General features: G+C 51.4%; 1 protein-coding gene across 46 annotated transcripts in view; it reads right to left on the bottom strand.

Moving 5' to 3' along the window:
- The window catches only part of KDM2B (lysine demethylase 2B), a 145,830-nt gene that overhangs the window by 85,228 nt on the left and 48,075 nt on the right, over positions 1 to 12,527 (bottom strand). For 42 of the 46 annotated variants that reach the window (XM_084996127.1, XM_084996087.1, XM_021073422.2 and 39 more), the window contains 3 exons: positions 11,442 to 11,535; positions 10,314 to 10,467; positions 767 to 882 (listed from right to left, as the gene is read on the bottom strand). Coding sequence is in view for 39 of the 46 variants with exons in the window: in XM_084996087.1 (XP_084852213.1) it covers positions 767 to 882; positions 10,314 to 10,467; positions 11,442 to 11,535 (364 nt within the window). In the remaining 7 variants the exon portion in view is untranslated. Of the gene's footprint in view, positions 1 to 766; positions 883 to 10,313; positions 10,468 to 11,441; positions 11,536 to 12,527 lie in introns of those variants that run through there. The other 4 variants (XM_084996124.1, XM_084996129.1, XM_084996130.1 and 1 more) reach the window with 1 other exon arrangement.

The following is a 12,527-nucleotide window of genomic DNA, read 5'->3' as shown; positions in this document are numbered from 1 at the left end:
CGGGTTTGTAACCTGCTGAGCCACAATGGAAGTTCCAGAAATAGGTCCTTTTTGCCCCAGCTTCCCGCTCTCAGACTCATCCCAGATACTGGGGGCACTAGGTCAAGTTCTACCAGGAAAGAACCAGTGCTGTGGGGAGGAAACTCATCATGGAATGGAAGGGAACAGAGCAGAGGGCCCAGGTCAGGTATCTGGGCCAGGGTCTCTGGTCCTGGGGCAGGGGCTGGGGGAGACTCAACGTCTGAGAAACCATCAAGGAGAGAAGGGACCCCCAGCCTCAGTTGCAAGCAGTCACCAAGACGGCGCTCAGAGACAGTACCCAGAGGACGCGCAGACAACAGCTTCCTCAGCTTCTCCATCACATCTGGGGTCCCTACATGGTCAAGGTCCCAGCCCCCCCCACCTCCCAACCACAACCACCATGAAATTCCCCACCCTCCCTCGCATCCCTTTATACACGTGGGAAGAAGGAAGAGGCAGGGTCCCTGACATCTCATGGGGCTTTCTCAAGAGCTACTTCCTCTTCGACAAGGGGCTTTTGGCTGCCGCCTGCCTGGAGGTGAACAGAAACTCCCGAGGCTTTGGGTGGGGTAATCGGGGCACTCCCGACCCCAGAGAACCAGGACCCAGACAATGGCCTGAGGCAGGGAGCAAGAGGGCCGGAGGGCCAGGGAGGACTTGGTAATGACCTGTCCCATACACCCTGAGCACCCAACAGAGCCTGGCGGCCTAGGCATGGCCACAGGAGGAAAAGAAGCCGCCTTACCCGTGTTCTGTCCTCAATCTCGTAGATCCGCAGCTGCATGGGCACGTTGAAGCTGTGCAGGATATTTCCGCCGAATACCAGGGAGTCTACGGGGGTGTAGACTGCATGGATCCAGCCTGGGTGGGGAGGGCACAGAGAGGGTCAGAGCTGGATCCCGGGGGGTCCTTCACCCTGCCAGTAGGAGGAGGGTACAGGTGGCCAGGGAGAGCAGCCAGGGACAGAGTGAGGATGTTCAGGCTGCCAGACACACAAAGCTGAGTTCCCGGCTGGCCTAGCGGACCTAGACCTGTAGCCCCACTGGACTAGTGCTGGCAGTGACCCCTGGCTAGCTCAAGTCAGGTGGGGGGCAGCTGAAGACCATCCCCCTTGTCCTGAAGACCTTGGTGACAAAGTGTTGCAGTGGACCTGGTTGCAGCAGCCAACAGACAGACAGACCCGGTCCCCCTCCCCTGCCAGCCAGGGTGCTAGAAACCCCTCACTGGGGCTCATCACACATTCTCAAGCCTTTGCCTCATCATCCCAGTGACCATCAATCTCAGGAGGGGCCACAAAGGACTGCTTGGGGCCACAGCTAAGGAGTGACATCTTGCCAGAGCTGCAGGACCCAGACGCCTTCCTCTGCCCAAAGCCACCTCCTGCTATCAAAATCCTCCAAGGGAAGTTCCCATTGTGGCTCAGTGGTAATGAATCCAACTAGTATCCATGAGGACACGGGTTCAATCCCTGGCCTTACTCAGTGGGTTTAGGAGCTGGCATTGACATGAGCTGTGGTATGGGTGGCAGCTGCAGCTCATATCTGGCATGGCTGTGGCTGTGGTGTAGGCCAGCAGGTGCAGCTCCGATTCAACCCCTAGCCTGGGAACTTCCATATGCTGCAGGTGTGGCCCTAAAAATACAAGAAAAAAAAAAAAAAAAAGAAAAAAAAAAACCCAACCTCCAAGGCCCATTTCCACGTGGTCTCCGCAGTCATACCTGTACCCCCACGTCAGCTCTGCTCTATGGCTACAGATAAGTCTCTCTCCTGCTGACTGCAGCTTCTTAACAGCTTGGGGCATGGATTTTTCACCTCTCTGAGCTCCTAGCCCAAAGGCTGGCACAGCCATCACGAGAAGGATAAGTGAGGGCTACCCCTGTACCAGGCACTGGCCTGTGGGCTTTACAGGGCCTCATCTCAAGATCCCTAAAAGCTACATGCAACTTTACCCCCAACTTACAGTTGAGAAGACTGAGGCACAGAAAAGTGAAGTCACGTACAGGGACTGGAACCCAGGGAATCACCCTCTGCTTGGTTATGAAAGCGAGCCACCTAGTTTCTTCAATGAGTCACTAACATATCTCAGACCTTCATGCGGCTCTTAGCTACCGCAATAAACAGTGCAGAGCTAGGGGAGAGATGCCCATTTACAGATGCTGAAACTGAGGCTAAGAGAAACTAAGTCACCTGCTGAATGAAGTCACAGCTGGTGAGTGACAGTGCCTCTGTTTTTAACTGCTATGCTGCACTGCCAATGAATCAAGGATTTAGCACAGGCCTGGGAGTCCCAGGAGACAGGCCTGCAAATGCGTGAGGGAGGCAAGGAGAATAAGAAAGACGAGGCAAAGACAAGGACAGGGAGAGGCAGAGGGACTCACAATCAGAGAGGATCAGCAGAAGGGACAGGGGCAACCCAAGATCCTGAGCACAGGTCCCTCTTCTCTCCTCCCAATTTTGTGCCTCAGTCACTCAGAAGAAAATTACAGAGCCCTTCCGCCCACCATGGAGCAGAAGCAGCTCTGGCCTCTCTCCTCAGTAAGCTGAAACACAGCAGCCCTGAGTCATGGGCAGTCACGGACGGCCACGGCTGCCAGGAGCGGAGCTGCCACCTGAGGAGAGCCGGGAGGCTTCGAGGCCACTGCTGGCCTTCCTGTGGACACTATGGGCAGCTGGCCCTCCCCTGCTGGGGACAATAGGTGGTACAGACCTGGTGGTTCTCGGGGAAGCGGAGGGGAAAACCACCAGCCAAGGGCAGAGAACAGAGGCCTTATGTAATCTGGTTCTGCTATGGGCGCCTCAGTCTCTGGCGGAGGCACATCAGAGGGAGCGAGTCACTCCACTGGGCAGGTGTGCCTTTGTGGAGTCTCCTGGGTGCCTTCCCCACCACCCTCCCCCGCTCTGTGCAGCAGCCACCTTTAAAGTCCCAGTTTACACATCTGCTTCAGCCTCTCCGCCTCAACTGTGTACCAGCTGATCTTCTCAACTGTCCATTTTTTTGTTTCTAGCAAAAGCAGAGCCATGCTGCCTGTGATCACTCTTGTTATGACCATCAGCACTATCTAAGCAGCACTTCCTAAGACTCGGACCTAGAATGGCTGGGTTCAGGCAGATGCCGGCGTGGGGTGAATCATGAATAGGGCAAGGATTCCTGGGTCCTGTTCCCAGGCTCCTGGCATGCCCACCTACCATGCTGTGAACGCCCACGTCCAGGGGCCTGGGTCTGAAACTGTTCCCCAGAGCTAACTCACCATTTGAGTCAGGCAGGAGGCACTGACTGCTTCCCCTGCCCCCACCCCAGCTTCCACATGCCCTATGAAATGAAGGAGACCACTGCCTCCCTTGTGAGCAAGAACTCAACCCCTGTAAGCAACTGCCACTGATATTCAAGAAGGTTTTGTAAAGGAGTTTCCAGGCAGCTCAGTGGGTTAGGGGTCTGGCAATGTCAATGCTATGACACGAGTTCAGTCCTCAATCCCTGGCCCCAGAACTTCCACATTCAGGGGTATGGCTTTAAAAAGAACGGAGCCCACGTGAATCTGCATTTATCAGCCCCCGACTCTCCCTTCTCTCAAATCTGGTGGAAACGCAGTCACACCTGACTTACACCTGCGAGAGGTGCTGTTACAAGGAGGTGGGGCAGAGAATCTGTATTCCCAGACATTCGAGTGGTCCTAGAAGCTCCTCTTCTCTCCTTCCCAAGCTGATGCCTCCAAGGTGGTCAGGCAGCCTCGTCTGGATTAGAGCCACTGCGGAGCCCCTCCCCCAGCCCTGCTCACATCTGCTGTTCCTTGAACACTTGCCTCCAGAAGAACCAGGGAGTGGAAATAACAGCGTTCCTAAGCTCCATCCGTCCCCACCCTCCCGATGGCTTCTCGTTCACAGCACCCCAGGAAGCATGAAAGAGCAGATCCCCAGGCTGGGGACTGAGCTGGGGAGGCTGGCATCTACTTCCTGCTTCACGTGTTACCTCCTGCAACACGAAGGCAGTAACAGAGGCTATTCAGGCCGAGCAGCAAGGGACAGATGCAGTCCTGGAAAAAGAGCAAGCGATGCACAAAGCCTCCTATTCTCAAAACAAAAAAAAAAAAAAGGGTTCCCATTGTGGCTCAGTGGTAATGAACCTGACTAGTATCTATGAGGATGCTGGTTTGATCCCTGCCCTCCTTCAGTGGGTTAAGGATCCACTGTTGCCATGAGCTGCAGTGTAGGTCACAGACATGGCTGGGATGTGGCTTTGATGTGGCTGTGGTGTTTCCACCAGACATGAGAGAAGGGAGGGTCTGGCGCTGATGAATGTAGATTCGCGTGGACACCGTTCTTTTCAAAGCCTTGGCAGCTGCAGCTCTGATTCGACCCCTAGCCTGGGAACTTCCATGGCAATAGTACAGCCCTAAAAAGACAAAAAAAGAAAAGAAAAAAGAAATACCTGGGAATTTACCACAAAGCGAGGATGGGAAATACTTTCAGGCCCGCCCAAGCCACTGACCACACGGTTCTTCCCAGGCTCCTGTACTGATCACCACCATCCTAGCTGCTCCTTGGCTGGACATAAACTTGGGATGGAGGAAATTACGTTCTCCCCAACACTTTCCACGCTGCACTGTGGACCCTTAAGTGAGCACAGAATTCCCCCAAAGTCACGCAACTGACAAGAAGGACCAGATGCTAAGTGGACTGACTCCCAGGATGACAGCGAACCAGGTGGGACTCCAAAACTAGGCAAGGTTCTCACCCTGCCCTGTCACTTATTAACTGTGTGACCCTGGGTTAGTGTGTTCACCTCTCTGGGCTGAGGAGCCTTCACTTAAAAAAGGAGTTCTCGGAGTTCCCATCGTGGCTCAGTGGTTAACAAATCTGACTAGGAACCATGATGTTGCAGGTTCGATCCCTGGCCTTGCTCAGTGGGTTAAGGATCTGGCGTTGCCGTGAGCTGTGGTGTAGGTTGCAGACACGGCTCGGATCCCGCGTTGCTGTGGTTCTGGCATAGGCTGGTGGCTACAGCTCCGATTCAACGACCCCTAGCCTGGGAACCTCCATATGCCAGGGGAGTACCCAAGAAATGGCAAAAAGACAAAAAAAAAAAAAAGAGTTCTCATCGTGGCTCAGTGGTTAATGAACCTGACTAGTATCCATAAGGACATGGATTCAATCCCCGGCCTTGCTCAGTGGGTTAAGGATCCAGTGTTGCCATGGCTGTGCTGTAGGCAGGCAGCTACAGCTTCGGATTCAACCCTTAGCCTGGGAACCTCCATAATCAGCGGGTTCGGCCCTAAAAAGACAAAAAAATAGGAGTTCCCGTCGTGGCACAGCAGAAACAAATAGGACTAGGAACTATGAGGTTGCACGTTCAATCTCTGGCCTTGCTCAGTGGGTTGAGGATCCAGCGTTGCGTGAGCTGTACTGTAAGTCGCCTACGTGGCTCGGATCCCGTGTGGCTGTGGCTGTGGCTGGCAGTTGTAGCTCCAATTAGACCCCTAGCCTGGAAACCTCCATATGCCGTGGGTATGACCCTAAAAAGACAAAAAGACCAAAAAAAAAGAAAAAAAGAAAAAGAAAAAGGAGGAGGTGGTGGTGTGAGAGGATGTTTCTTTACATTCTTCCAGAAAAAGTAAGTAATATACATAAAATAATCATTGCTCAGTAACGCAAGTTCCAACAACTATTAACTAGCGTTCCCCTGGGCTGGTAAAGCCAGAGAGGGAATTGGCCATAGGTCAAGCCAAGGGAAAGAAAAAGATGTCACCAGGTCCATTACTGAGTTCCAATCTCATCTTTCCTTACTCTTAATTTAATGATCAGGCTGAATCTTGGCGAGTCCCAGGCCACCCCTGACCCTGACTCTATGTGACCTGGAGAGGCCACTGTATTCCCACTTCCTCCACCTTGTCCAGAGCTGGCCAGCTCAGCACAACAAACCCAAGCCACTTCTCCCCTGTGTCCAAATCATTTTATGGCTCAATCACCTTCAACAGTCTTGTTTTTTTTTTTTTTTTCCATTTCTCTTTATGGCCACATCTGCAGCATATGGAAGTCCTGGGGCTAGAGGTTGAATTGGACCTGCAGCTGCAGGACTACACCACAGCTATGGCAATGCCTGATCCAAGCTGCATCAGTGACCCCCACTGCAGCTTACGGCAACACCTGATCATTAACCCACTGAGTGAGTCCGGGGATCAAACCTCCATCCTCACAGAGACTGTGTCAGGTTCTTAACCGGCTGAGCTACAAGGGGAACTCCTCAGTCTTCCTTTCTCAGGTAGCTTTCCTGGACTGATGCCTAAAGAACCACCTAACCCTGCAGCAAAGGCAGCACCCAACCCTTTTATCCCAAGATGTAGGAAGAAGATACCCTGACTCTCACAAAAACATTGATATTTAAAATCTTCCTATTCCAAGAGTTCCTGTCATGGCTCAGTGGTAATGAACCCAGATAGTTGCTGTGCCTGTGGTGTAGGTGGGCAGCTGTAGCTCCGATTAGACTCCTAGCCTGGGAACTTTCATATGCCACAGGTACAGACTTAAAAAGAAGTAAAATAAAAAAGTATAGGAGTTCCCGTCATGGCTCAGTGGCTAATGAATCCAACTGGGAACCATGAGGTTGCAGGTTCGATCCCTGGCCTTGCTCAGTGGGTTAAGGATCCAGCATTGCTGTGAGCTGTGGTATAGGTCGCAGACACAGCTCGGATCCCGTGTTGCTGTGGCTCTGGTGTAGGCCGGCAACTACAGCTCCAATTAGACCCCTAGCCTGGGAACCTCCATATGCCGCGGGAGCAGCCCAAGAAATGGCAAAAAGACAAAAAAAAATTTTTTAATTTTTAAATAAAATAAAAAAGTTTAAAAAAATAAAAGAGTATAATCTTCCCATCCTATCAGCACCCATGAGCTTTCACAGAGCAGAAAGGGAGGCCAGAGGCCAGCGTGAAGCAAAACACATGCCCAAGGTCACAACGGGGGGACGAAAACCCAGCTCAGAGGTGGGAAAGGCCAGAATTAGATCCTCATTCCCCTTCTGAAAAGCTCATATGCAGGAGGCTGGATTTCCCAAGGCTCTCTTCCCAAAGCCACATCCCAACTCCCACAAATCTCACATGTGAGTCTGGGTCAGGGGGTATGATGCTGGCAAGAACCCCTGGGCACTCCTGAGGACCCAAGATGCTCATCTCATTCAGTGACTCTAACACTCTGGTCCTTAGTTTTCACTGGTTGGGAATGAGAAAAATAAAGGTGGCGTAGATTTTCATAAAGTCAAAATACCAAATTTTTTTTTCTTTTTTTTTTATAGCCTTACATATAGCATATGGAAATTTCAGGGCTATGGGTCAAGTCAGAGCTGCAGCTTCCAGCCTATACCACAGCCATAGCAACAACAGATCCAAGCTGCATCTTCGACCTACACCATAGCTTGGAGGCCAAGGATTGATCCAACATCCTCATGGACGCTATGTCAGATTCTTAACCTGATGAAACACAGTGGGAACTCCTCAAAGCTATCAAATATAAAGTAGGGACTGCCTTTTATTCTGGAATTATGTACTTGCAACTCTTTTTTTTTGTTTTTTGTCTTTTTACGGGCTGTACCCGCAGCACATGGAGGTTCCCAGGCTAGGGGTCAAATGGGAGCTGCAGCTGCTGGCCTACACCACAGCCACAGCAATGTGGGATCCGAGCTGCGTTTGCGACCTACACCACAGCTTACGGTAACGCCAAATCCTTAACCCAATGAGCGAGGCCAGAGATCGAACCTCCAACCTCACGGTTCCTAGTCAGATTCACTTCCACTGTGCCACAACGGAAACTCCTACTTCCAACTTTTTTAGTGTCAGAATAGTCTTCCTTTCATGAAACACCAGCAACAGTAGCAGACAGGTTGTTTTTTTTTTAAATTAATGCCCATCTTTAGCAACACTACAAGTTATTAACCCTATTATCAGTTCCAAAGTTTTTTTAAGCTTCCTTTTTTTTTTTTTTTTTTGGCTGTGCCTGTGGCACGTGGAAGTTCCCAGGCCATGGATCAAACCAATGTTAACAGCAGTGACAACACCAGGTCCTTAACCCCCTGAGCCACCAGGGAACTCATTAAGTTTGTTTTTAAATTTCACTAGTTAATGAAACCAATGCCTGGGAACCACAGGCCCACCCTGCCTCTGAGAAGGCAACAAATTCCAACTGTCTCTTATTTTCTTCCCCCAAACCCAGAAAAAAAAATCCTGGTGTCTCACTCAAGACCCATAGGAACATAATGTATCTGCTAGGGTCTAAATAGAGTCCTGCCAGCTGCAGGTCAAATCCTCAGCTCCTCTTTGGCCTTCCACAGTCACACCCCTACTGTGGCTTAGATGTTGCTTCTTGAGACCCCTTCCAAACTCGCTTAAGCCACCGAAATTAACATCCCTTCATCCCATACTGGAGGAAAGCAATGAGCCACCTCCTAGGTCTACAAAAAGCCCTGAGAGAAAAAGGCCGGTCGTCCCAAGGATGTCAGGAGGCCTGCGCTCAAGGGACTTAGTTGGGAGCAATCATGAAGGTCCCAGAGTTCAGCCCCCCACTGCCCCCACTGAAGTGACTGGACAACTGAGGCAGGAAGAGACCATTTGCCCAAAGTCACAAAGACGGCAGCCCAGCCACGAGCACTCCAGAGTTTCTTAGAATCCACCAGGGCCAATCCTCCAGCACCTGGAAAGTGGCCTTGAGCACACTGTAGGGGACCACCACCCTCCCTCTCTTCATCACATCTGCCAGGCGTGCACCATACACACAGCCCACCAACTACAAGTCCTGTGCGTCCTTCCTCTCCCAGAGCCCTGGGGCCCTGCAAACAAAGTCACCCCCACTCACCCTGCCGTCTCCAAATCCCACATTTCCCCTAACAGTTAAGATTCCATGTTCTGCCCAACTTTCTAGAAAAAACAGGTGTGCCGGTCCCCTTCCAACATTGAGAACTGCTACCACAACCACCCCCTCCCCCTTCACTTGACACTAGAGCTGGATGTCCAGACCCAAGGCCAACTCCAGTCAGAAACACAATCCAATGGATTTTAGTAGCCTCAAAAGATACCCCTATCCTAAGATCCAAGCCTCCACTGGTGACAAAGTCCTTGCAGGCTCCTTGGCATGACTATACATAGCCTCTACTTGTCTACCTCCAGTGACGGGGAGCTCAGTGCCTAGCAGAGCAAGTCATTCCAATACCACTTGGTTACAGTGCTTATTCCAGGAGACGATCTTTCCCATGGCTGACTGCCATTACCACAGACCTTCACTTCTGGACTAAAACAGCCCAACTCCTTCTTCAAATGCATCTCACCTGATGTAGCATCCAGACTCCTCTCTCTCCAGGTTGACTTACCCTCCAACAATCCCCTACATGTAACAGGACACCCTCCCTCCATACAGTGGGACTGTCACCTCCATCCTGGGTAAAATGCTGCCATTAATGCAGCCCCCTGAGATTCCTAGGTCATCTGCCACATTCAGTGACTCAGCCTGGAACTGGCCAAAAACCCTCATCGGATCAATGAGGAGCTGAAGGCAAACAGGTTTTGTCTCACTCAGTCCTCACAACCACCCTGGGAAGTCTTCCATTTTACAGATAAGAATACTGAGGCCTGGAGAAGTTAACTCATTTCCAGGAAGTCTCAACTTGTCAGCAGCAGAGCAGGAATTTGAACTGGGGCGGGGCATTCTGGCCCCAGGGCCCCCCCTCCCTCTCAATTACTGCCCTCTGTCTAGAATTAATCTTGAGGGAAAAGGTGGGGAGTCCCAGGGCAGGAACTGACCTTGATCCCAATTACATTTTATCTTGTTTTACAGAAAGGAGGCTGCCCCTTGGTCCATTCCCCTCTACTCAGGCTTTCAGGGTCAGTAAGCCCAACCTCCACCCCAGCCCAGGGGTCAGCCCTTCCCCTGGGCCTCCCCTCCCCCTCTCCCCTCCCCGTCTCCCCTCCCAGTCCTCAGGGTAAACCTGGCCCATCCCACCCTCCACAGGACCACCAGCATCCTCTCACTCAGAAATCTCAGCAGGATGTCTTGGGGAAGGCAGTCAAACTTCCCCTAAGGGAGGGCCCTAGGCTTTCTCCCAGGTGACAATTCTAGCCCACAGCCAAGGAGATACCAGTGCGATGGGAAAGGCTGTTTTTCGCCTGCAGCCGGAGGCTTGCTTCTCTCTGAGACTAACAAAGGCCAGGAGACCCAGAAAAACCCCATCCCTGGGCCTAACCCCCTGGCTGAGGCCACAGTGGAGGCAGGAGGATGCTGGAAGAGTGAGAGCCCAGCGCCCGCCTCACAGGAACCTACCGGAAGGGATGAAAAATGTGTAGCCCTGCTTCAGCTCAATTCTTTGGCATCGCTCCACACGGTCTCCCAGGAAGATGTCACTCTGTTTGCCTGAGAGCACCCACTCCTCGTACAGCGCTAAATTGTGCAAGGTTGGAGGAATCAGCCAAAATATCTTAGGAGGAAAAGAAAGGGATGAGTTAAAGATCCAGGCCCACGGCTCTGATTTCTTCCAGGCTCTGCCACAACCCAGGAAACGGCCCACCTGCCTGGAAACAGGGAGGACCTGTCCCCAGGGACCTCCACAGGATCAAAGGGTCTCTGGGGTGGCAAGGAGGGTTGTGCCGCCCTTCTGGGACACTGCTTGCTGGCTTTTAGAGAATCTCCATTCCAGCTTTAACACCAGGGTGGGAAGACTTCCTGGACTGGCTGGAACATTCTTTCTCCTGAGCCATGGGCTGGTAGGGGAAGGAGAGGAAGGGGAATTTCCTTAAGTTGTAGGATAAAATGGCCCAATAAATAAACCCAGCTTGTGCTCACTGAGGAGAAGGAGGAAAAAACATCTGGAACCAAGCGGGATGGCTTCCTACCCAGAATTCTTCTAACACGTTTGGTTAAGACAAATGCACACACAAACCCAGACCCAGACAAGCAGGGTGGCACACACTTAAGGACCCCCAGGTCCCCACAGGGATGAGCACACAGGAGCTGACACAGCAGGAGCATCCTGAATACTTGTCTTGCCTCCTTTCTCTGGTTGATGTCTGTCCCTGATGTAAAATGTTCCTGGAGGCAGATGGCAGCAGCAACTAGGCTTTTAAGTTAAAAGGACTCAGTTCTGGAGCTCAAACTATAGCCAGGGGAAATGAATGGCAAATCTAGAGTTCTAATCTAGCCTAAGATGCTTAGAACTGTGGACTGGGTGAAGAGGTACGGATCGTGACCAGATGGAATGCAAAAGAGTTGACCTTGATCTCTCCCTTCAGAAAAAGAAAGAGGGTGAGGAGGTGGCCCTCAGGGGACCAAGTGGCCCCAAGAATGCTCACAGGGTGGGGGCTGGCTGGAGGCAGGGACAGAAGGAGAAAGGTTGGTAAGCCCCTCTCTGCATACACAGCCAGGGATGGAGAGATCTGGGGAAACTCAACTCACCTTCCCGCCCCGGAAAACATGGTACCAAACGGAAGTGCCTCCAAAGTCGATGTGGAAGTCAGTGAAACAACCTTTCACGCTCATCAGACAGTACCTGCAGCAGAGAAGCACGGAAGCAGAAAAAAACAATTCAATGGCTGAATCACCAGAGGTGAGCAAACAGTTCTGGAGATGCTTGACCTAGTGCCCTTTTATAAATGCTGACGCTGGGGAATTTTCATCTTTTTTTTTTTTTTTTTTTAAACCCAAATCTAATCGGAGTTCCCCATGGGGGAAGCCCCAGTGATCAGGTGATGAACCTCAAGCATTGGCTACCTGCCCCCAAGGATGGGGGAGGCATTTTTGTTTTCAGGTTCCCAAGAGAGCTGATAAACCCACAGGCCATTGGGTTCCTTCCTACTCTTGCCCCACCCCCGCCTCCAACCCAGGCAAGAGACTTCCTTTCCGCTCCTTCCAGCCCCTCTACCTGTTCTCCCAAGCTGCCAGGCCCTTTTGCAACATCCGGGTCCCCCTGGAATTCAGTTGTAAACCACCTGCATGGTTTGCCAATTACCAGTCCCCATTCATCTCCTCATTCATTCAACAATCACTGACTGAAAGCCAACCAGTGGTCCAGCCCAGAGCCAGGCACGGCACTTAGAGAAATACGTACCAATGCAAAAGACTCCTGTCCTTAAGGATGAACTACCCTTACTGGAGCACTGCGTCAGAAAAGTTAAATGGTAAGACAAACTCCAACTGACTGCAAAGTAAGCAATGCAGCTAAAAGTACACGGGTATCAGCCATAAAAGACCACACTGTGTATGATTCCCACATATGAAATGGCCAGAGTAGGCAGATCTACAGAAACAGAGAGCAGATGAGCGGTGGCCAGAGCTTTGGGGCAGGGTGGGGGGAGGAAACAGGGAGTGTACTAACAGGTACAGGGTTTCACTGTGGGGTGACAAAAATGTTCCAAAATTGATCTTGTTGCACAACTCTGTAAACATACCAAAAAACATTGGATTGTACACTTTAAATAGATAAACAGTATGTGAATTATATCTCAATAAAGCTGCAAAAAAAAAAAAAAAGGCGGGGGTAAA

The sequence above is a fragment of the Sus scrofa genome, chromosome 14 (genome assembly GCF_054392235.1).
Source record: "Sus scrofa isolate SSC_HxYL_T2T_F1_AM1 chromosome 14, Sscrofa_HxYL_maternal_Yorkshire_Landrace_v2.0, whole genome shotgun sequence".
Taxonomy (NCBI): Eukaryota; Metazoa; Chordata; class Mammalia; order Artiodactyla; family Suidae; genus Sus; species Sus scrofa.
Note: the sequence above shows the minus strand (reverse complement) of the source record. Positions and strands in the feature narration are given on the sequence as shown.